At 34.4% G+C, this 25163-nt stretch overlaps 3 protein-coding genes across 6 annotated transcripts; 2 read left to right on the top strand and 1 right to left on the bottom strand.

Annotated features, from left to right (window-relative positions):
• Positions 1-8300: 8300 nt before the first annotated feature.
• Positions 8301-14333, top strand: LOC7464677 (ARM REPEAT PROTEIN INTERACTING WITH ABF2). Its single transcript, XM_002307548.4, has 19 exons — positions 8301-8656; positions 8787-8944; positions 9295-9467; positions 9559-9679; positions 9763-9837; positions 9927-10021; positions 10133-10208; positions 10338-10445; positions 10982-11110; positions 11221-11289; positions 11463-11522; positions 11674-11797; positions 11901-12040; positions 12412-12475; positions 12607-12686; positions 13016-13080; positions 13161-13278; positions 13378-13502; positions 13858-14333. The coding sequence occupies exons 1-19, from the start codon at positions 8425-8427 to the stop codon at positions 13940-13942; spliced, it is 2097 nt and encodes a 698-aa protein (XP_002307584.3). The 5' UTR covers positions 8301-8424; the 3' UTR covers positions 13943-14333.
• A 1172-nt stretch (positions 14334-15505) lies between these two features.
• On the top strand, positions 15506-19386 carry LOC7464836 (DAR GTPase 3, chloroplastic). The gene is made up of 9 exons (XM_006383603.3): positions 15506-15727; positions 15816-15950; positions 16052-16168; positions 16607-16750; positions 16834-16920; positions 17479-17594; positions 18085-18266; positions 18378-18435; positions 18743-19386. Exons 1-9 carry the CDS (start codon positions 15587-15589, stop codon positions 18864-18866), a joined length of 1104 nt encoding a protein of 367 aa, XP_006383665.1. The 5' UTR covers positions 15506-15586; the 3' UTR covers positions 18867-19386.
• A 283-nt stretch (positions 19387-19669) lies between these two features.
• Positions 19670-22149, bottom strand: LOC7464676 (cyclin-U3-1). Of its 4 annotated transcripts, none has more exons than XM_052452943.1 (3): positions 21734-22149; positions 20427-20839; positions 19670-20141 (listed from the first exon to the last, which is right to left on the bottom strand). In XM_052452943.1, exons 1-3 carry the CDS (start codon positions 21761-21763, stop codon positions 19883-19885), a joined length of 702 nt encoding a protein of 233 aa, XP_052308903.1. In that variant the 5' UTR covers positions 21764-22149; the 3' UTR covers positions 19670-19882. The 4 variants fall into 4 exon arrangements, with proteins under 4 accessions (XP_052308903.1, XP_002306774.3, XP_052308904.1 ...); XM_002306738.4 differs by having other exon boundaries at positions 21631-22148; XM_052452944.1 differs by having other exon boundaries at positions 20427-21101; positions 21636-22148.
• Between the last annotated feature and the right edge of the window lie 3014 nt (positions 22150-25163).

Raw genomic sequence — 25163 nt, 5'->3', positions numbered from 1 at the left:
TTATGGTCAACACTTTTACTGTATTTTTCCACTATAAGCAAACAAAACAAAAACAAATTCGCAAAAAAAGTGTGGAGCTCGATCTTGACTAGATCCCAGCTTACAACTACAAATCAGCAGCAACCCACACCACCCATTTCGCCATGTCCCCAGATCTCATACACTCGTGTGGTTCTCTCCCTTACGACTGTGATTTATGTCTACAACATGTATGTTGTATTATATAGAGTGTGATAAGATCTTGTCTCCCTTTCATATTTTCTTGATTATTTCATTATTTTCATTTCCCTTGTCGTCTTCTTCCTGCAAACAACAAGTTCATGACTTCACATTGAAGAAAATAGCGTACGTGATGGATCAGCATGTATGGGTAACACGTGAAAAAAATATATCAAAAACCCAACAGCACAGTTTACTTTCCTTTCGACTTATTTTGACCAGCTGGGTTGAAATTAACAGTCTAGGTAATTATGAGAAATTTATTTTCAAATCTCTATAATTTTAACCCAGTTGTCCTTTAGTCCCTGTGTTTCTAAGATGATCCATGAACAGTATAATTAATGAGAAAACTTCAGGGCAAAATCGTTGAGATCAGGAGAAATGCCCTGCTGCCCTGTGCAGAAAGTGACATGTAGGGCAAATTTTCTTTTTTTTTGTGGGAGTTTTTAATCTCTTGCGTCAGGACTACCTAAAAATCCTTAAAATGTTCCAAGATCAATATTATATAGTTTGTATATTAATTTTTTTGAACAAGTTTGTATATTAATTGATTCGAAGTGCAATGGTGCATTTTAAATTTTTAATATATAAAGCCAGAGAAAGATTTGCAATATCAAACGGCAGTGTCACGAGAATCCATAAAGAATAACATCTAGAGTAAAAACAAGAGCAGAATAAGAAACCGTACTGAAAAACTCCAGTTCTCAATTTTACGATTTCCCCATATTGTCTCTATAAGCCCCCCGTCCAGTACTACTTCCTCCGGCGTCCAAAAATCTTAGCTTTCTATATATCATGAACACTGTCAAGTTTCTTTCACATAAAGAAATCACGCGCGTACAACATTAAGAACATGTTCACATGGAATTGCTAGCAAAACAAATTAACTGGGAATCATTTATCTAAAGAATGTGGATTCATATTTGTCTGTCCTTCTTTAGGGTTACAATTAGTTACTGCCACTAACACAGCAAGAAGCCCGGTGGTCTAGGAGATACAGTACTAAACATGTTATTCTGCCCATCGGGTCTTGATACCGATGAAGGGCAGGGAAGGTCGAAGCTTTTCCGGAAGAATAAGGTTTGGTGCTGAATACCATGCCTGAATCATTCGTTAACTATGCTTTCCAAAGCTAATTGCATGTTAGACATTTGGCATACATGCGGCAGGCCAACCGTATTTCAAAAAAGCGTGCAAACTCTCTGTGGTGTGCAAGTTCATATCCATATACACAGACATAACAAAATTAACTAAAAGGAAAAGGGAATGTCCACAGTCACGTAGCTATACATTCACGTGCATCGTGGATCGTAATAATAAAAGTATAATTTTGTATCTCATGACATAAAAATTTAGCTTGGTTGATGAGGATATATAGTAGATAGTTTTTCTTATTTTTTTGAAACGTAATTGCAGCATCTAGACATTGTTTTTTTACGTACAGGGTGGAAATACAAACATGCGGCATAGTGCAGGCCAAGTCTTTCTATATGTAGATAGATAGATATTGATCTCAGTTAAATTTGTGTAAAACCATTAGATTCTTGTCATTTTTACAGGGTATTAAATTGATTAAGCATGTTAATTAGATGATAAACACTACCAGGCATCACAAAAACCACCTGCTCTTTTCACTGAGCTATTCCCGCCACCACACGTTTACTACCACTAATCTACCTCGCATATAGGATCTGATTAATTATTAATTTTTCAAGTACACACGATGAAAACAGTTTGGCAGTTCAAGTAGGGTAGATTTTGTTTGATTTTGATTATGCTCTCGATATGGGTTGAGTCAGGACATGGATATTTAATTTTTGGCTACCTGCAGGAAACATACTGGAGTCTTTCCTGATGGCACTTGGGATACCAGCAACACGTAGGGCAACAGTACAATTTCACGTGGCTACTTCCACAGCCAGGTGAGAGGTGTACTAGCTCTGCGTCCATGGATGTAAATTAAGTAAGGGAAATTAATAGAGGCGTAGGAGCCCGTGAAGTTTTGGTAGAGCTGTGTGTGGCAAGATCAGATATTCCCTTTTTATTATTCAGAGACAAAAACCTGGCCATTATGAGATTTGATTGACTTTTTTGTCATTTAATTGTATGAGAGAGAGTGGAGAGGACAAGACTTAAAGCACTTAAAAATGGCTGCAAATGCGCCGGTGGAGGAATCTGAGGTCATGTCAGCAGTAAACACCAAGGGAACCTTCTTTGGCCCTTCTTTTTTTTATTTTGTGTCCTTTAAGCTTTACTTGTATATCATCACGATTCACAGCCGACACAGCACAGTTACAACTTGGAAGCACAGGCACAGCATTGCCTGATCCCTCTTGTACCATAGCACGATCTGTTTAGCATTTCCAGATTATTATGATTTGGGCTTAGTTTTGGGCCATTTCGATGTGGGGCATTGCTAATTTATTGGACTTATGGGCTTGGGGTGGCTGTGCTGAGGAGTACCTTTTCTTAGGACTTTTGTTAAAATTATGGGTTGTTTTTTGTTTTGTGGTCCACTTAGATCTTCACGGCCCAACTGCTTGGCCCTTCTCATTAGCACGCCGAGGATGGTGCCTCGATTGGGATCAGAGACGTCAGATTGAAATTTTAGCATTGACTAGTCTTGGCTTGCAGGTTTGATTAAAAAAAATTGAATGTAAAAATAATTTATAAGTGGCGGGGGATTTTTTGGTATTGTGATTAAATTTAGATTAGTGGATCAAACTAAATTTAATTGTGTGTAAGTTGATATAACCAAGTTAATTTTATGAGTTCAAGAACAAAAACAAAATAAAAAAAAACAAATGACTAGAAAATAAAAATATTTTAGGCGCAAGGGTCCAAATGCCATTTAGACGATCAATAAAATTATAGTTTAGCTTGAAATATGATATTAATATCGAGATTATGACATATTATATGGACCTAGATTAACTTGAAATAACTCGCAAAACTCGTGATCCAGGGTATGGACTTCATTAGGTTTAATAATATTTTTTAATAATAAGATAACAAAATATGAAGACCATATCAGAATCGACCAAATAATAAAGGATGAAGTTGGGGAAAAAACAATTCAAATGATGAAACTTTTTTTTAAAAAAAAAAAAAATATATACGTGGAAACCTAGGTAGCCTAGCGCACCGAGGCCCGTAAGAAAAGCACGAGTGCTTGGGCATAAGGCTGACCCATAAGTCATTTTTTTTCCTTTTTAAGGGCGGATGCCCCTTTTTAAAAAACAATAAGAAATGGACAATTTGTCGCATATTGGGTTGCATACCCGGATTCTAACAACCACTATGGTGTCAACAAAAAATAGGAAGATGGATTTATAACCTAGTAACAACATAACACTCTAAGATCACCCAAAAAAAATAAAAATCAATAGAATGAAAGGTATATAAACAGAGCTTGATCTTCATTTTTAGAGATTTTTAAAAGAAAAAAAATCACAATCAAACTCTTTTTATCGAATGAAACCATTAACATAAAAAATAATAAGTTTCTTCATTGAAAAGTGGCTTGACATACTATTGTCTCTCTCTTCGTTATTTTCAGGTGAATCTCTCTCCCCCTCACAAAACAAGGTACTTAAAATAAACAAAATAAATTATTAGACCAAAATAAACAAAATATGATATTAGATTATTTTTTTGTGTTTTACATTTTAATATTTTTGCTTTTAAATTTGTGTGCTTCTAATTCCTTTGACTTTACTTTTCTTTACCCACCTACTACACTACTTGCACTCTGAAATGTCAGTTCTCACATATTTAAATTTTGAGCAATGTAAAGTAAAATCAGGCAATGTCGAATCAAACCACTTATTCATGTTTTTTTTGTGCTTTTGCTTTTGTTTTCCATGAGCAATTAGTAGACCAGATCACCTTTAACAAGCTAGGAAAAAAAAATCAAGGTCATAGACAAATTACCTTTTATTTACTTTCCCTAGCTAAATGCTTGTTCTTCACATCATCATCAATCACTAACAAGTTGATAGTACATCTTTCAAAAATAAAAATAATGGTAGCATACCCAACTAGACCAGACAACAAGCCCTACCAGGCCAAGTTTGCAATGTGTTTGGTTTACCAGCTAAACTCAATTAAGCCTAGGTTGATAGCTAGCCCAATGAAGAGAGAGAGGGAGAGAGGGGGGGAATAATAGTGAAATGTAGGAAAGGATTAGGCTTTTTAACCTAACATCTCTCTATTTTTTTTCTTTCTCTCTCCTTTATTTTTCCACACACTTTAATAATTTACACGCAAAAATAATAATAGCAGACATACAAGTTCCAATACAAATATTCTCACGTTACCCCTTTTTTATTGGACAACAACACAATTAACCGAACGAATTGTTTTTTATAGCCAGTTAGAATTAAGATTTTCTTTTCAGAATCGACTATTTGTTTCACAAGTTTAACATCTTTACAGGCTTAAACTTTCACCATAATTTCATACACCAAACTAGCCATTCTTACATATGATTATGCTAGCTTGGCTACCCAAAAAATAACCATTTGAAATTAGAGTTGTTATGCAATCTAGTGATAAATCTTATAAGAACCTTTTTTTATTATATGTTGGGGAATTTTGTTGTTGGATTTCCATGAGATGGCTATTAGAATTTAATTGATATTGCGGTTGAGGAACGCGATATTTAATTGTGTCACGACTAAAAAATAATATTTAATTGATGTCATGTTTCCCAATTACAACGTCTATTTGTTATGGTTCCAAACATGACATTAATTACATGTTATTTTTCTAGAATACTCAATGTTTTTATTTATTTATTTACAAGGCAACAATGTTTATAATCAACATGAGACAATTCTCCAAACCCATTAAACGGTCCATGAATCCAAATGGATTAAATGATGCATTTTCTAATCATACGATGTTAATAATAGGCACAAACAAAAAACTAATTGAATTAAGTATAGGAAAAAAAAGTAATGAATTATTAGAAAGCGTTGTGATCTGTAAACAAAAAAGTGTTGAATAGTATAAAAAAAGCTATAATTTTACTCGAAACATGTAAAACTTGAAAGTATATTTTATTAAATAATAATATAAATGATAATTAATTTAATTTAATGAATACTTGATGGGCTCAAACATATTTATATACAATTTAATATATTTAATTCAAGTGTTTATTTTATATATATATAAAAAGATGGGTTTAAAGGGCTAGAGATTCAGGTTAGCTTGGCCAACGAGAGAATAGAGGCAGACACGTAAGGCTACCAAGTCAGGTTAGCGTGATTAGACCCTTTTTGTTTGAGATGGGTTAATGGGTGGATGACATGTTGTCTACCCTTAAATTTTTTCAAATAAAATCAAAGCAGACGATGCGTTGTCCGAGTCTTTAGATTTTGACCACTAGTAAAGTGGTCGAGAAAGCGAGCAACACATTTTGAACCCCTTTCAACCACCTATAGAATGTCAGTAAGTCATTTTATGAACCTAAAAAACCCTAAAATTATCCCCAGAAACCAAAACCTAATTGAAGAAAATAATTTATCAACTCCGATCCATTTTTTTCGATGAGATTAAAGGCAAAAAAACACTATAATGAAACTCCTCTCATTGAATACAGCCCATTAAGACCAAAAACAAGTATTTTGGTTGCTGGAAATTGAACAACCAACGACTCTCTTACCCTTAGTATTTTCAGGAGACTTTCTCTCTCCTGTGTAACACCCGGGGACATCAACGTGAAGAAAAATGAACTACTGGATCAAAGCACATGATTGAAAAACTACACGGACCAGAGAGAAAGGTGGCCAAAATCCAGAGGCAAAAGAAAGAAAGACACTAAAAGGGATTTCTTTTTAGGGAAAAGAGGTTGGATTTTTTTCCCATGTTTCAATTCAAGTCCTTTGAATTTTATTTCAAACAAACAATAGATTGTATTTTTCTTTGGCAAAATCATACATCAACCCAATGTTGAAATATTTTACCGATACCACGGGGACCCTATACTAACCTGATTGAACCGAACTCCAAGCCATAACTCAAAATAAGTAAATGCTAAAGGATCCAATCAAAATAATAAAAAAATCTTATGACTGAAAGAAAAGAAAACAAGGGTGAAAAAAAAGGTTCGTTTTGTTTTCTCGTAAAATGTTTTATATGTGAAGTATTTTTCAGTACTCCGCTTGAGAAATATCTTCTAATAGAATATTTTACACTTGAAAAAATTTTCAACAACGGAGAAGGTGGTGGTGAGGTGGTTGCGGTGGTGATGAAAAAAAAGATGGTGGTGGTGAAGGAGGAAGTGATGGCGGTAAAATGAAGGTGGTGGTTGAAATAATTGGATAATATTGCAAATGAGTTATTATTTGTAAAATATTATATGAAACTTCACGGGTTGAAAATATTTTTCAACAAACAAACAAGATCGGGAAAGGGCCAAATAGTGAGTCCATAAATTGGAACAATAAAACATCAAGCAAGGTTATTTTTTTCCCAATCGATTAAAACTTTTGCTCTCATAGGATAATGGGTCTTTTGCCATTCTAAGTGTTGGGTAGACGACACGTGTTAGAAAATTATTAGAAAAATAACACAATTTGTAGTTTGAACACAACCGTTATTGAGAATAACGATTATTTCAAAATTCATGTTTCATTCAAAATAATTAACATGTACAAAGGTCAACTTAAAATTTCTTGAAGATCTAATGACCAATAGATGAGATTTAAGATACAATGACCATGGAAGAAATATAGATAAGATTATGTGACAGGAGAGAGAGCAAGGGAAGAAGAAAAAAAAACAGGTCACAGAGACACCAAACTCCATCTTCGACACACGCGGTGCTGTTAGAAAGACCTCGAGAAAACAATTATAACCACATATTGGAAGACCACTAAATGAGGTCATAATTGATAAGGGGTTTTGTTCGAGGTTAATTAAGAATTAATTAAGACCTTATTTTGTGATATTCCAAGGTGTGGTTAGAATTGTCCCGTTTAGATATTTCGAACAACATCGTGTGTGTCGAAAACGGAGTCCCAATATGTCCCAGGTGACCCACTCTTTTTTTTCCTCTTCCTCTGCTTATCTCTTCTACAACATTAGCTTGTCTCATCTCTTTTCCTTAGCCATTGAATCTTGAATATTATCTCTTGACAATTAAATTTTTATCAAATTAAGAGTTGACTTTTATTGAGGTAATATAATTTGCATAAAATATGCATCTTGGTTCTGACTAAACAAATGCTATTAAAAATAGATGTTGTTTACAAAATTAATATTTTAAAATATAATTACATTTAAATTATACTATTTTTTAAATACTTTTACAATTGATATCATTATTCCAAAACTCTTACCAATTTATATCTTTTTTTAAAAAAATCGTAGACATCGGGTCAATCAATACCCCCATTTAATGCTTCCTAACTGTGCCCTTAGCTCTACCTAGTTTGTGACCTCGTTTGAAAACACAGGGCAACTCGTGTTTCCAAAATATTAATTTTTTTTTTTACTAAAAATTAATTTTTTTTATATGTTTTGGATTGTTTTAATGCGCTGATATCAAAAATATTTTTTTAAAAATAAAAAAATATTATTTTGATGTATTTTAGTATGAAAAACACTTTAAAAAACAACCATAACCACATTTCCAAACATGAGACAATCCTATCCAACTAATAAAAGGCAGTATAATAATAAATGTAAGCAATTTTTTTTTTTTCCTCTGCAACGCAATTGTTTTTGGTCGGTGAGGGGGGAACGAAATGTTAGAGTGAAAGTTCATGCTTCAAATAGAAGCGAGGTCCATCAATGCAGAGCCCAAGGATCCCACAGTAGGTACCAGTAACCAGCCTAGCCCAAGGCATCCTAGTCCTAGCCACCACTAACCAGCCTAGCAGTCCCAGGCAGGCATCGTTTCCTTTTGTTCTTTCCAGTAAAAGAATACAACTCCCGCGGCAAAACCAAAATTTCAAATTTTTAGAACTAAAAGGCGGGAACAGCAATTTTACACTTGTCGATTTACAAAGGAAAACGGAAAGATTTCGCGGGTCCTGTCTTCATTACACCTCACCGAATAAATAAACAGAATTATATTTATTTTATTTAATCCATCCCCATTTCCCCATTCCTTTCTTCGTCTCAACAAAGAATCATAGAACCCTAGCAAACACGCCTTTCTTTTCACCCCCAAACCACCATCCATTTCTCTCCATGGATCGCCCGACAAGGAAAAGCTTGAAGCGAAAATTAGAGCAGGATTTCGAACACGAAAATCAAAGCCGCCACAAGATTCCCGCCACCGACGGCTTTGAGACTCACCAAAAACTTACGTCCAGTATTCAATCGCTAGTTGATATCCTCAATTCCACCTTCTCTACTCTTGAAGCCGATCGCGCTGCCGCCAAGCGCGCCACTAGCGCCCTCTCTCAAATTGCCAAGAACGGTACCTTGTTTATTTTTTTGGATTTTTTTTTATAAAATAATTGTTCAATACAGTGAATTGTTCTTATTATTATCATTATCATTTTCTTTTTCCATATTTAATATGAAACTATTGGGTGCTTTTTTCGTAGAGGAAGTAGTGGATACGATAGTGGATTGTGGTGCGGTACCTGCGTTGGTGGTGCACCTTCAAACACCACCGCCTTTGAGAGGAGAAAATGGCCCAAAACTGTATGAACATGAAGTGGAGAAAGGAAGTGCTTACGCTCTTGGACTTCTTGCAGTAAAAGTAAAGTTAATTTGATTGTTTTACCGCTAGATGTTTTCTTATTCTCATTCTTTAGTGTCGCATGATTTCAAAGGTTTCTTGTGCTTACTGTTTATTTTTTACGCATTAATCAGGCAATCAGCTAGCGGAACACACAATGGTGAATAAAACAAATAAATTTGCAATGAATAGAATATAATAATAAAATTTATTGTAATTAGCAAATCATATTTTCTTTTACAATTTATATCATTAACTTTATTCTGCTTGAACATGATTACAGATACAGACTTTCTGTTTACTACATGAAAATGTTACCCTTTCCTTAATTTGTTCCTGATTTTATGATTCCTTTATCTGCCGTTCATCAGCCGGAGCATCAACAACTAATAGTAGATGCTGGAGCTCTGACCCACCTCGTGGAATTGTTGAAGAGACATAAGAGTGCTGATAACTCTCGAGCAGTCAATGGTGTTGTTAAGAGAGCAGCTGATGCAATCACTAACCTTGCCCATGAGAATAGTGGCATTAAAACACGTGTCAGGTTTGCTTATATGGATAGCTCTCTTTTTTTCCTGGTTATGGTTTCAATTGTTATTATACATATTTTATGGCATCTTTGGTTATGTTTTCAGGATTGAAGGTGCCATTCCCTTTCTTGTTGAATTGCTTGAGCATGCTGATAATAAGGTACAGAGAGCAGCTGCAGGTGCCTTGCGGACCCTTGCGTTTAAAAATGACGAGAACAAAAATCTGGTAGAGGGGATTCTTTTTTTCTTCATCCACTAGATTATTTCGTGGTATGGGTTCTATTGTTGACTTGAAGAGCAAATTTGCAGATTGTAGAATGTAATGCCTTACCCACTCTTGTAATAATGCTTCGATCAGAGGATACTGCTATACATTATGAAGCGGTTAATTCTCAACTCAACTTTTTAGCTGGATTTGCATTCTGATTGTATAGTTTTATGTACTAACTGACCGTGCAAGGGCTCGTTGTCAGGTTGGTGTGATCGGAAACCTAGTTCACTCTTCCCCACACATAAAGAAAGCAGTTCTTCTTGCTGGTGCTTTACAACCTGTAATTGGATTGCTAAGGTATTGCTGACCTGGACATTGTTGCCTGTTCTTGCTCAGTCACTCTTTTCATAATATAATTGTCTGCTGGAAGGTCCCCCACATATCCCTCTTAATTTATATATTGTGCAGTTCTTCCTGTTCAGAAAGCCAAAGAGAAGCAGCTTTGTTATTGGGTCAATTTGCAGCTGCTGATTCAGATTGCAAGGTAGACTGAATACCATTCCTGTTTCAAGCCATTCCTGTTTCAAGGCCTAAAGGATTTGACCTTACGTGTGCATCTATGTGTTTGATACTCATTTCTTTTTAAAAGTTAACTAGAACAAGGTTCATGCAGGTGCACATTGTTCAGAGAGGAGCTGTGAAGCCATTGATTGATATGCTTGAGTCCTCAGATGTGCAGCTCAAAGAAATGTCAGCCTTTGCACTTGGGAGGTTGGCACAGGTTATTGTTTGATCCTATCGTGGAGTCATGCTTTATTTAAAACATGCATACATATACCTCTTGTTGTCTGTTGAGCATGCTGCGTGTGCATGTGTTATTGTAGTATAGACTTCACAAAAAGCAGCTCTAAGCATCAAATCAACGAAGGGACTCATTATTTTGGCCGACATTTCTGTTTTATTTTATCAAGAAATGGACTTCTTCACTCTTTTTGACACATCCTCTTCCTGTTTTTGACTGCTTGCTTCTATCCTGAAACAGGCTTTGTGCAAACCATACTACACAAACAGGAAATTTTGGTTTAGAATTTGATCCTCAATGCATCCTTGTAGTCCCTAGGTAAAGAAAATGAAGTCTAGAAGTAAAAATAATGACACCCTAATCAACTGTAAGACAAACTTTTGTCTCCATGGAATGGTAACTGCTTGTGTATGATTAAATATTATAAACAATGCAGTATGATTTGCAAGGGTTATTTACTTTCTGGGCTTTCTAAAAACATCTTTCTCAGTTACCTTATTTCCTCTTAATATCAGGAAACGCACAACCAAGCAGGCATTGCCCATAATGGTGGTATCGTCCCATTACTTAGGCTCCTTGATTCGAAAAGTGGACCACTCCAACATAATGCTGCATTTACCCTATATGGTCTTGTTGATAATGAGGTATGATTAAGTTTGACTCTTTATTGCTTAAAGAATAGTCTGGTACTGCTAGTCCCTACGTCCTTATCCAACACTGGAATCTACTGAAACTTATTTGGATTCTTCCGTAGGATAACGTTGCAGATCTTATCAAGGTCGGGGGTTTCCAGAAACTCCAAGATGGAGAATTCATTGTACAAGTATGTTTCATGGTGTTATATCTGATCTTCCTTGGCTACTTTTTTTTGTGCTAAAAAATTGAATAACCTCTCACACTGATGGAGCTGGTAGATTATTACTTTCTTCCCAATCTTATTCAGTTTATTGCAGTACTCTTTTCCAGCTCTTATTGTTATAATCTGATACTTTGCAGCAAACAAAGGACTGTGTTGCGAAAACAATGAAAAGGCTAGAGGAGAAGATTCATGGACGAGTAAGTTCTCATATATGTAAATGATATTTTTCATCACTGTTTTCCTATGTTAGTTCTTAAAATTGTCTTTCTTGCCCGATATGTTAACTTAGAAAGAAGTTCCGAGTACAATTTGTTATCAGCAGTGCACTGATTGTGGTTTTATGGACAGGTATTGAACCATCTCTTATATTTGATGCGGGTTTCAGAAAGGAATATTCAGAGACGAATTGCTTTGGCTCTTGCTCATCTTTGTACTCCTAATGACCGAAAAGTAATTTTTCTTCATAAAAATGGTACAACTTTTCGATCTGCCAAATTGTATGGTCTTTCTAGAAGTAATGGTTATATTTATACGGGACAAGCTTCTCATGGTTTGTTTCTAAATGCGTCCTACAGGGTTAGATTTGCTGTTGGGGCTTCTCGAGTCTGGAAGCTTGAAGCAGCAACGTGAGGGCTCAGTGGCCTTGTACAAGCTGGCTACCAAAGCCACATCAGTCTCTCCTGTGGATTCAGCTCCTCTATCTCCTACCCCACTGGTGAAACTCCTTTTCATGTTGATTTCTTTCCACATGTATAGACTCCTCTACCATGTTCGTAAGGTTTGACCAGCAGGATGTACATCTCCAGCAACAGATTGTGTGGTCGACCTCTAATTATTCATCATTTTATAGATTGTTGGTTCTGACTTGGAATTCCATTTCACTGAGCTTTGGTCCATGCCACTTTCTGCTTTTATTTTAATCCCATTATTTCAAAAACATTTTTTAATCTCTTCGTGAGCAATTGTTAAATTTTTATAATTCAGTTTGACAGTTACAGCCTGCTCTTTGAGTACATGTTAAGCCCATATTTTGAGGTTATAAACAACAGCAGCAAAATAATGTTCTTACTTATTATTTTTCCTTAGGTGTATTTGGGTGAGCAATACGTTAACAATCCTACATTGTCTGATGTTACCTTCTTAGTTGAAGGTACCAAAATTTTCTCTTGGGCAGCAAGTTTATGTTTGATAAAATGTCTTTTTATGTCATGATAAATTATGGTTTGTATGTTTATGGATTTTTGCTAACATTAATATTGAGTGTAATTTTGCTGTTATCAGGCAAACGGTTCTATGCTCACCGAATTTGTCTGCTAGCTTCTTCGGATGCTTTCCGTGCGATGTTTGACGGGGGTTATAGAGTGAGAATTGACTTATTTAAGAACTTTCTTTTGGCTTTTAGTTACAAATAGCTTTGCTCCCCTCTGTCATTTTGCCTTCTCCACTGACGCATGCACTATTCACCTTTACCCAACTGTCATGTATTATCTCTGAGAGTTCGTAATTCATCAGATTTCTTCACATAAGTGTTTCTTTGTTATTGATGAGCTGCTCAGGTTGTTAAGGACTATCATTAGACTGATTAAACTGATCTGTGCAATATTTTGCACTTTTGCATTCAGTTAATTTATTCCAGTTGAAAAGAATTTTGTAGTAGAAGATGGTAAACGGATGTTTGATTTAATCACAGGAAAGGAATGCTAAAGACGTGGAGATCCCAAATATTAGATGGGATGTTTTTGAATTGATGATGAGGTGTGAATTCTAAGCTTTCTTTCTTCGATATTAAAGCAAATGTGCTTTAGAATTCTGATAGCTTCCTCGTGCACTTCTAGGTTCATATATACAGGATCAGTGGAAGTCAATGTAAATATTGCTCAGGATCTGCTTAGAGCTGCTGACCAATATCTTTTGGATGGCCTCAAGCGTCTCTGTGAATGTACCATTGCACAGGTTAACTGATTTACTATGTCAATGGTTGCTATGAGTAAACACTATTAGCACATGATGGCTTGAGAGGTTGTCTGACGAATTCTTATTGTCTCACAATAGGATATTTCTGTGGAAAACGTTTCTCTCATGTACGAGTTGTCCGAGGGCTTCAATGCTATGTCATTAAGGGAAGCATGCATTCTGTTCATACTGGAACAATTCGACAAGTTATGTACCAAGCGATGGTATGTTATCTTCTCAATGCACATCCTTCCCCAAGATTTGTTATGAGTTTCTAGTATTTGGGAATTTGCATGGTGTTAAGCAGACTGAGGTCTTGGGTTTGTTTTAATTGGATCGGGCAAGCAAATGGAGAGCAATTGTGAAAAGCATTCTTAAGAACAAAAGGCTCTGATTGGGAATTCACACCTCTTTAAAATGCGTATTTTGACATCTGAAGTGGTGTCTTGAGTATCTTTTCAACATATATTTCAAACATATCCCGGTTAAGTTATAAATGAGTTTCAAAGTTTCTTTTCCTACAAATAAGGCCATCTTTTTCGAAAGGTTAATGGGCAGGTTCGATTGTGAAACATGCAGGTCATCTAGTTTGATCCAACGCATTATGCCTGAGATACGCAATTACTTTGAGAAAGCACTAAGCAAGCCTACCAATCTATCTTGAGGGGACCAACTGTAGATTGATTCAGCTTGGGTTTTGATGTCTCAACTAACCATTAAGATGGAAGGCAACGAGTGTACATAAATCTTCAAATTGTCGAGCTAATGTGGGGAAAGTTGGCTATTGTCTTCTTTGCATAAGCAGTCAGTGAAGTCCCATGTTCTTGCAAATCCCCCTTTTCGTTCTGTTACGTTTCCTTTGATCATTCATTCATCTTGAAATAATCGGTGGTTTGGGTCACACGTAGATCTTCTGTCAGCCTAATTTGGCAGTAAAGCAGGCGTCTATGTAGCAGTATGCTAATGGATGTGCCACACATAGCAATTGTATCTGTAGGCGTAGTAATGTCTCTTTTATCGGTAGCATTTATTTGCCTTGAAAGGTCTTTTTTCCAGTTTTCACTCCTTACTGTTTACATTTTGAATGGCAACTTATTCGTGTGGATTTTCTATCACTGAACAATAAATGACCAAGAAATTTGTGTGTAGAATTGTTTTAAAACAAACAAAAAAAAGAGGTAGTTTTAAGAAATAGATTTAATTATGATTTTAAAAAATACATGTTTGTTATAAACTTTTATGAGATAGATTTTTATATGTAAAAAATAAATTATTCTAGTTTTTATAAAATTAAGGTTTAAAATGCAATTACATATAGAATCTAGTGTAAAAAATAGAAACTATTTTACTAAATAAATAGGTTTTTTTTGCTATGGTTTAATAAAAAAAAATAAAGCTACTATAATATCAAATGATTTTTAGTGGCATGATTAATAACTTGTTTGAAACCAAATTATGTATAAAATTAAATTAATAATTTACTACAATTTTTATGCTTAAAATAGATTACTAAATCATATAATTGAATTTAATTGTATTATTTGGAATACTTATAGAATTGAATTAACAATCTTTACTACTTTACTTTTAATTAATAATTTTTTTTGTTATAATTTTTTTTATTAATGTGAGAATAAATTATTTTATAATAAATCACGCGGCTATCACAACATGTAATATTAACGTGAATGGTTTAGAAAGCATTGGAAAAAAATGATTATACTGATGAAAGTACCTTGTAGTTCATGGTTTCTAGTTTTAATATTTTCTCTCAAATTATGTAACTTCTACCTTCTTTCTTTTGAATCTCCAGTCTCGTGCCGCTTCGGTCTTACGACAAGTCCTTGGCCCCTGACCTTCGAGCGCGTCTGTTACACCTGGACCTTTCGGTTAATTTGGTCCCTACGACAACCATAATGGACATTAGTTTTCAACCGTAATGGAAATCAAAAAGGTTTGGATTGTTACTCACTCAATCAAGCTTACAAGTGTGTTTGGTGATGTCGAAGTATTTTTTCTTTATTTTAAATTAAAATTTTAAATATTTTTAAATAAATAAAACTTTAATAAACAAAACCTAACACACCACTGCTCTGCTTAAGATTGTACTATGCTCGTTAACGAGGCCCATTATCTGTTGGAATTAAAATTATGGACCAGTCAAGTTAAAAAAGAAAGCCCAGTCCAATCCACAATAACTCGTCTCGAGGAAAGAAAGCAGAGGAGGATAACTAAAAAAAGTAAGGACAAGATAAGAAGCAAACACAGAGGTTCATTTTATTAGTAGCAGAAGACAAGGGAGGCAGGCATGGGTGTAGAGGTCCTGGGACTATGGTTACCTAATCCAGCAATCCGGTTCAACAGGCCACCATTTCTTCACCTATCACCTCCAACTAGAGCATCACTTGTTACACCAGCTTCTCTCTCTTCTCCACCCCCCACCATCCAGGCAACAATCTCTTGATTCACCTTCCTGTCTTTTCCTTTTCTATTTAAAGTTTTTCCTTTCTTTTTATTAATTAAAAGACTTGGAGCAGATTGTTGGTGGAAAAAGTACTCCAAGTTGGCAAGGAAGTGGAAATGATGTTTGTGGAGGAGGAGGAGAAGAGACCGACTGGTACGATTTTGAAACTGATCTTTATCATTGGACCAAACCACTGCGTCCTGTTCAGGTACAGGGTTTTTTTTCCAATTTTAGCCATGGAGTATTGTGTTAATTAAGTGCTTAGTTTTTTTAAGAGAAAAGAAAAATGAATGCTGGAAATGGGGGCAGTGGTATCCAGGTCATATTGCGAAAACGGAAAAAGAACTTAAAGAGCAACTCAAGTTGATGGATGTTGTCATTGAAGTTCGAGATGCCAGAATTCCCTTGTCTACTACCCATCCACAGGTTAGGCTAACCACTTACAAGCCATTGCTGTAATACAAAACCAAGTTTTAAGTCTGCTTGTGTCATTTGTTTGTTGGGTTTATCGTGTTTTTCTTCAAGTATCATGTTTTTGTTTTGTTTGGTCCAATTGAAAGTAATTGTGCTAGATGGTTCTTGAGATTTTGGTCCTTGTGATACATGAAGTAATATTTTTATACATGTATATATATCATCACTGAAGATAGTTTTATTCAATTCCCTTCCTTGCTTTTGATGTTTCTCAACGATCCTGTACGCTGATGCTTTAGGACTGTGTAGTTCTTGGCTCTGAATTTTCTTTCTTCCCTTTTCCTTTCTTTTTTTCATTTGTGTGTGTGGGTAGATGGACTGTGTAGTTCTTGGCTCTGAATTTTCTTTCTTCCCTTTTCCTTTCTTTTTTTCATTTGTGTGTGTGGGTAGATGGACGCGTGGCTTGGAAATAGGAAAAGGATTTTGGTCTTGAATAGAGAAGATATGATATCTAAGGCAGACCGGAATGCCTGGGCTACTTATTTTGCAAGACAGGGAATAAAAGTAGTCCTTTCCAATGGCCAACTTGGAATGGTATGTATAAGCTAGAAATTCTCGTTCAGCTTCTTTAGTCTTAACATTTTGTCATAGAGTAATTTTTTATGTGGGAAATACAGGGTACTATGAAGCTGAGCAGGTTTGCAAAGTCATTAGCAGCAAGTGTAAATGTCAAACGCAGAGAAAAAGGACTCCTTCCTCGTCCCGTGGGTTTCCTAGCTCAGTCAAGCCAGTACCAATCTTTTGTTCTTAAATTTGCCGCTAAGTTCACGTGCTTGTTACATGAATTGGGCCCCTTGCCAGCTTTAGTTTGAAATTTCAGTCTCATTGCTGTTCTTTTCACTTGAATTAGAAAAATGCTGTTAGGCCCATGTCATATAATGTATGACCATTATAGATGTCATGAAATCATTTTAACTATATCATTAAAACTACTATCCGAAAAGGAACATGCCATTCGACCACCTTCTTTTTGATTCTTTGATTTCCAAAGCAAATCTTGACAAATATAGTTGAAATGTCATAGTAAGGATTTGTTTTCATCCCAGGGTTGTGTTATAGAGGTAAACTTTGTATTTGCGGATGCTCTCTAGAGGAATAGATCATAGTCATTGTAAAAAACAATATTTTTTGGGAGACATTGATCCTTTATTACCATTGTTGTCAGTCATAGCTATCTTCTTAGTAACCATGAAACCTAATTTTTTGAAGCCTGGCAAAAGAATATCATTAACTTTGATGAAATTTATTTCACTATTGTACAGGTTCGAGCTGGAATAGTCGGGTACCCAAATGTTGGGAAGTCATCCTTGATCAACCGTTTACTGAAGCGTCGAATGTGTCCAGCAGCTCCCAGACCTGGAGTTACAAGAGAGTTAAGGTATGCATTTATTTATTTTGCTTAAATATCATGAAGGATGTTAAATTATAAATAAAAGGTATTTAAAATGGAACCATCAAAAGCATAAGTTTTAACCTGGAGTTATAAACAAGTTTAAGTATGTGACTACATATTCATTTAATTTGCATTACTATTGTGGAAAATGTGAAATAGAAGCAAACATAAACTAAAACGGGAAAGTCTAAACTTAGAAGTCCTGAATCAGTGCAGTCCTTGAGGAATTTACAGATCTCTAATGTACTGAGAATCTTGTAGACATATTAGTGTTTGGAAAATTAGAACCTCGGCATCCTTAAACAACAGATTTAGCATTGCAAGGTTTGAAGATTTTATAAATCTAACAGAAAAGAGACCTTCAAGCTTATAATTTACCTGCTCTTTTGGGTGTGATATGAAAAAGAAATAATGGCTGTAGTTATATGCTTGACATGTTATGTTTTCTTTGTATTTCTTCCTTGCTCCTTGGAAGATGGGTTCGATTCGGGAATGACCTTGAGCTGCTAGACTCTCCTGGAATAATCCCAATGCGGATCAGTGATCAATCAGCTGCTATAAAGCTTGCTATTTGTGATGATATTGGAGAGAGATCCTATGATGTCACTGATGTTGCTGCAATTCTTGTCCAAATTCTGACAAAGCTCCCAACAGTGGGTATGATTGCATTGTTCACAGTTCCAACTTCCTGCTTGCTATAAACGCCTACAAAAAGAAAGAAAAGAAAAGAAACGATGGCTTCTAATACCATCTTTTGTTGCCTGTCAGGTGCAAAAGCTCTTAATAACCGCTACAAGATGGATGCTGATGACTTCTGTGGTAAAATGTATGTCTTACACAGCCCATCCTTTTCTATATTTGCGATATGACCTAAGTGCGCAGCTAAGAGACTCGAAGGGCCTAGAAAGCTTAGTTAGGAAACTTAAATTACCAGACCTTTTTATTGCGTACTTACTGAAAAAAGCAAATAACCCGTAACCCCACAAACCAATTGCAATTTGGGCAGATGAAACTCTACTCATATCCCATAAACACTGCTGTTTTTTATTTGCTGGTTGCCAAGGCAAGTAGCCGGACATTCCATTGCATAAATATTCCTGATCGGTTTTGTTGCTGTAAATTTTTGAATGCAGATTTGTCCAGAAGCTTTCAGTTCACTTGTTCAATGGGGACACCCATCAAGCAGCTTTTCGCATCCTGTCTGATTTTCGAAAAGGGAAGTTTGGTTGGGCGGCTCTGGAGAGGCCTCCCAGGTGATGATGATGGTAGCTTTGTTTTGAATGTCCGCTAATACTTCAGTCTGTGGCTAATGCCTCGAGAGTGCCAAAAGGTAGCTTGAGCAGCACTCGGATATTGTGGAAATTGATCTTGACTTTGAGTGAAGGGATAACTAAAGATTTACTGTAAATCTCTTCTGCGGAAATCAAATAGCACAACTCAGAATATTTGGCAGAGATAAAAAAAAATCTGGAGTTGTATAGAAAAGGAAAATCTCCAGCCTTGTGTTGTAATCTACTTGGTTATATCTAATTCTTGACAATTGTTGTCTGCAGACAACTTACTATTTAAACCTTTTGCAGCATTAGGTTGTGAATCAGAATTAAAATATAGCAAGTGCTTATAAATTGCACCCTGATTTAAAAGGCTTGCCAAGCAGCTAAACTTGGCAATAGCATGTAGTAGTAATTTCTAGTTTTTGGGATTTCAATCTAGAAGAGCCATTTTATTGTACATGACACATGGCAATTAATACAAACGCATCTTTCTGTTTGTTGTATTTCTAGCTGTTCTTCGTTGCTTATTTGCCTTTTCTGGTTCAGAAGTAGAGGGACTGCAGCGTGAACTTTGAATGATGTGATGACACAGTGCTCGAAATTTTCTTTGAGACAGGCTGGCTGACATGCTGCTCTGGGTTGCTGCTTGAGGATGCACAGCAGCCTCGAAGCTCCTGTGCGAGCTTTGTGGACAAAACTCCTTATTACTGGAAAAAAAAAAGTTGTTTACTATGTACAGGGGAACTTTTGCAGGCAAATGCCTACAAACTGTTGAGGAACAAAAACTATGGAAACAAAAAGATATCATAAATCCCAATATTGAGAATATGGGACAACTTTCACGAGGTAATGGCAATCTGAAAACGAGCAAGCAAGAATGCTGTCTCTCTAATAATCAATTAAAGTACCTACACCGAAATTCAATATCCAGAATTTCTGACTTGACTGTATTCAGACATGAGTGAGATTACAATGATACATCGAGATGATTTGGCATCTTCATCTTGCAATCGTGGAAGAACAAGCAGTTGAATCATCTTTGCTTGACCAACTTTCTTTAATTCTACATGCTTGGATTGGGCGTTCAATCTGAAGCCCACCGGCAGATTCTTTTTCCAGCTGATAACAGTGTTTTCCAAATGTATTGACATTTACTTGAAGTCTGAAATCTATACTAAACAAAAACTTCATCTCCAACCTGTTCAATTCTTCTGTGCTTACTCCTCCAACTTTGGCATAGTAGGCATTGTTAAAGAAGCTGCAAAAGCAAAGGGAACATTAGGTTTAAGAACCCAAAGCAACAAAAGATGCAAATCGAGCCCCATTCCCATGTAACGAATATTTTCCTTGTTGACTAACAGATTTGCTATCAGACTACCTTACAAATGTTAGCAGATAATAGACATCATTCTAAACACCACAGAAATTTCGTATATACAGTACCCGACTCGAAAGTCATGTGTACTTATTATAACTTGGCAGGATGTACACAGCCTGTTGGAGTCTAATCTAACAAAAATAAATTTAGGGAAATGGAACTTACGCATCATCTACAAACTTTGCTGCTATCATTACACTTGTAATCAGGAGACGGTGAACATTAAGGGCAGTTAAATGAATATCTGTTTGCTGGAGAAATCTATCCATATAAATGTGTGCAACAACAAAGCAAGACGGGCTGCAGGCAGAGTACTTGAAGATTCGATCAACATAGTTCCGGATACTTACAGTAGGTGGTCTTAAGCCATGAAATATGGTAACAACATCTTTGATCTGCGTTGTCTCCAGTAGCATTTCATTTTTTTGAACAGATCTATCAAGAAGAGAAGAAAGAAGCATTAAAACCCTAGGAGATCTTAAAACTCCTTTTCTTAATTCCTCAAGTCCCAAGGTTCGATAGATATCCGAGTCCATGCTTCCACTATCAGGTGAAAGAGCTTCCATGTCTGAAATGAACTGCATTGAATTAAGACCCAGAAGTTCATTATCATTGAAATTACCAGATGCATCAAACTTAGAAGTCTTTCAATTTACTTTTTGAAGAAGCAGGTACAGAAGAACTAAAGGAAAGGGAAGGAAAATAAGATAAGTGAAGGAATTCATAATCATTTGATTGTCATGTAAAGTAAAGACAACAGCTCTTGAGCTTTCAGGATTTCTAGTAGAGAAACCAATTAATCCTTGCATCCCATGTGTGCATTTCCCCTCATTTCTTCTCCTGGCGACCAAACAGGATAAGATAATTATAGTTCATTAACATCTCTCCTTTGTACTCCTCTCAATCATAGGCAAACAACCTATATTCAGTCCAGAAATCTACATACTACGATACTAAAATATTTTGGAATTGCAAGTATAAAACATAGCAAAATGATTTTCTAACATTTAGAAAATCCCAATTTTTACACAAGTTGAGACCATAATTAATGATTGGGTGCAAGCCAGATCAATACTTCATGAACCAAGTCCAGATCTCAGGGCCACCCAGTACACCTTTTTCCCAAGATATGGAATATGAACACTGTTTTTGGCGGTAAAGGAAAAAACTTTATGCCTGATGCCTTGATTTAAGTACTTAATCAGAAAGAACCGTTACAATTAATTAACAGATAAAGTTAAGCACTGTGTGTGTAGTCAAATAAAGCAACAGAGAAGAAAAAAAATACACATATTCATCAAATGCCCAAATCAGAAAACAAGAAATAAAATCAAAGCAGAAAGAGAAAAGAAAGAAATCAAATAGAAACCTTACAGAATTCTTGAGGAGATGTTTCTCTGCAGAACTACAAAAGCCTGGAGGACGAAGCAGATACACTGAACACAGAAGAGAGAAAGAGATAGAGAGATTACTGTGAATCTTGTTTCATCAAGTTTGGCCATCCTCTCCCTTTCTCTCCGCCATCTCTCCCTCTCATTAACCAGGGAAAAAGATAGCTTTTTATTGTATTTGTTTAATATATTTAGAGTACTCTTTACAAGCAAGTGAGGCTCGCTCTTTTCTCTCTCTTCACATGGAAAGGAGACAAGTAGCTCTTTCCCTCTCTTTCTCTGTGTAAAAACTATATATGCTATGCTATAATATTGAATGGAAGTGAGTCGCCATTGTTAAGGTGGCAGGTGGGTAAAGGTTTGCCAGGGGAAAGAAAAGCCCTTCTTGGATTCTCTGCCCTTCTACTCTGGTTTAAGGCAGGGGGACCAGCCGGTTTTCACTTAGATTTCTTTTACAAGTATAGAAATCAGACATCCCTCTCTTTGCCTTTTTTTTTTTGTCTGTGTTAAAAAAGGTTCTTGGTATTTTCTTGAAAGATTAGTGCTTATCAAGATTGATTATATTTTATTAGCTAATTATTTTATGCTGTTAAAAAATTATTGATTATCAATCTAAGAAGTTAGTGGATAGGGATTGCTGTTTGTGGAGACAAAAAGATTTAAATGTGGAAGACTATCCATTGAGAATTTACATTCTAAATTTTGTGGAATACAATTCACTTTCCACTTATTTTGAGAATATATATATATAATTTTAGTCTAAAGACTATGAGCTTGTTTGAAAATGTAATTACAGTTGTTTTTCAAAGTGTTTTTCACTTAGAAATGTATCAAAATAATATTTTTTTAAAAAAACATTATTTTTGATATCAAAGCATCAAAATGATCTAAAAATACTAAAAAAATATTAATTTGAAGTGAAGAAAAAAATAAAAAAAAATTTAAATTTTTTAAAAACGCTTTTGAAATGTAAAATTAAATTGCGCCTATATATACCAATAAATGGTGATTGTTTTAAAATAATAATATTTTTTTTATTTTTTATGTTACATGATAAATGGGTTTGCTTTCAATTTTATTGGAATATAAGAAAACAAATCATGAAAGCTTTTCATAGGTGCAAAAGCCTCCCGAGGCTCGAAAAATAATACCATTGATAGGAGTGGAATTAAAAAGAATGAACAATTGAGAGAAGATGGACGCTTAAATTTAAATTTTTATAGCATTCAATTAATGTAGATTATAAAGTGATCTACTTAAACAGGTCACGTTGAAGGTTCAAATCTTTAGTAAAAAAATGATTTGAAATTCAAATAGTTTTTTTTTTTAATATTATGTCATACCACAGTAATTAACTAAATTAATTTTGTATTTAGATAATATTTGATTGTCGTCCCGATATTAACAAAATAAAAAATAATAAAGATAAAAATAATAAAATATATTTGATCGAAAAGATAAAGATAAAGATATAAAAATAAATTTGTTATGAGAAAATTTTTAAGTGAATTTATATATTTTCAAAACAAGAAGTGCAAAAAAACATGTTTCAAGAGATAAATTTATTATTCCAAAAACATCATTGTATAAAACTTTATATTTCAAAATCATTCAACTAAAACATATAATGATAAAAAATTATTATCATAGTTTAAAAATCTAACTCAAAGATCAATTTGGAATAAGACTCGTATCATAAGTCAAGAAGGTCAATTTGGATTAATCCAGGTCAATGTAAAAAATAAAGTGATCATTAACATATTTTTAAAACTTAATTAAGGGATCTATTCGGGATAAGGCATGGGTCACATGTTTGTTTGATAATTGATCCTGATTAACACAATGATCAAAATAATTATTATAATGGTTTTAAAATCAGATTTAGGGGTCGACCAAAGACAAGGCCAGCGTCACAGGCGGGGATGATCAACCTGAGTTGACTCGAGTTAATGCATGGATAAAAATGATCATTATCATAGTTTCAAAACTCGACTTGAGAGTCGATCCGGGACAAGACTTGGGTCACAGGTATAAAGGGTGAACCTGGGTTAACCCAGTTTTTTTAAATAACCCAACTTGGTGATCGATCTGGAACAAGGCTCAGGTTATGAGTCGAAAGAGTCAATTTGAACTTACCCAAAATTTTTAAAAACCTTATTAGAGGGTTGATCTGGGACAAGACACGAGTCATAAGTCGGTTTGATCATTGACTCAGTTAACATAAGGATAAAAATGATTATTGTCATTGTCTTAAAACGTAACTCAAGGGTCGACTTAAAGCAAGTCTCAGGTCATGGGTTGAAAGACCCAAAATTTTTTTTTAAAAATCAAAGCAACCTTGTTTTTACTATTTTTAAAAAACAAATCAATAGATTTTTTACAAGTGTTTTATCACGAGTTGATTTGGGTTTTGATCGAGTTATGTCTGATCAATCTTTTCTTTATTTTTTTCTTAAACCCGAACTAGTTGAGGTGTCGAGTCAACTCACTATGCCAATCCGAGTTATTATAATATTATTAATTTAAACATTCAATACAAACTAAAGTAAAAAATTAATAATATTTTTTAAATAAATAAATTTGAAAATAATATATATTAAAGATAAAATTGATTTTTTATATGATATATATTATAACAAATTATTTATTATATGATAAAATTGATAAATAAGTTTGACAATAATATATATTAAAGATAAAATTGATTCTTTTATATGATATATATTATAACAAAATAAAATATAGAGACAATTATTTATACCACTATTAAATACAATTCTATTTTTATATTTTATTTCTTTTATCCCTACTATTTTTGTAATTAAACTATATTTTACAAACTTGTCCTTTCAACCTACACACCAAGCACCATAATTTTATTTATTTGTTTTTTTTTTTAAAGGAGGCAAGCATGGGAGATGACAATGAGGGTTTATTTGTCAACTCCTCGTATCTTATACGTGTGAATACTCTTGCCTCTTGGGTTTCTTTTCTTTTGTAAATGAAAGGTTGTTTGTTTATTTTATTAAATCACGACGAAATATTATAATGACATGGCAGTCATTATCTCGCGCGGATCCCATTTTTTTTCTAGTATAAAAAAAATACTAAAAAGACAAAGATTCTTCTTATAATATAATTAAATATGGCCAAGTAAATACATTTTAAAATCTATAGCTCAACTCTTTACCTATTCAAGTTTGTAATTAAATTATATTAAAATTAACTCAATTTAAATTGATTAATTTTATAAATTTAAATGTAATATTGATAACTAGTAAAAATAATACTTGATTTTAAAAATACTTTAAGATGATAATTTTATTTTAAAAAAATATTGAGACAATGATAAATTGGATCGATTTTGGTCCTCACATGACTAGGATCATAGACTTTATTGAGTTTAATAATTTTGTTATAATTTTTTTATTTAATTATACTATAAAAATAGATGTTCATAAAATTGAGCATCGACCTAAAAATAGATACTTATTTAAGATAATAACAATCA

This window comes from Populus trichocarpa, chromosome 5, assembly GCF_000002775.5.
Source record: "Populus trichocarpa isolate Nisqually-1 chromosome 5, P.trichocarpa_v4.1, whole genome shotgun sequence".
In the NCBI taxonomy this organism is placed as follows: domain Eukaryota; kingdom Viridiplantae; phylum Streptophyta; class Magnoliopsida; order Malpighiales; family Salicaceae; genus Populus; species Populus trichocarpa.
Note: the sequence above shows the minus strand (reverse complement) of the source record. Positions and strands in the feature narration are given on the sequence as shown.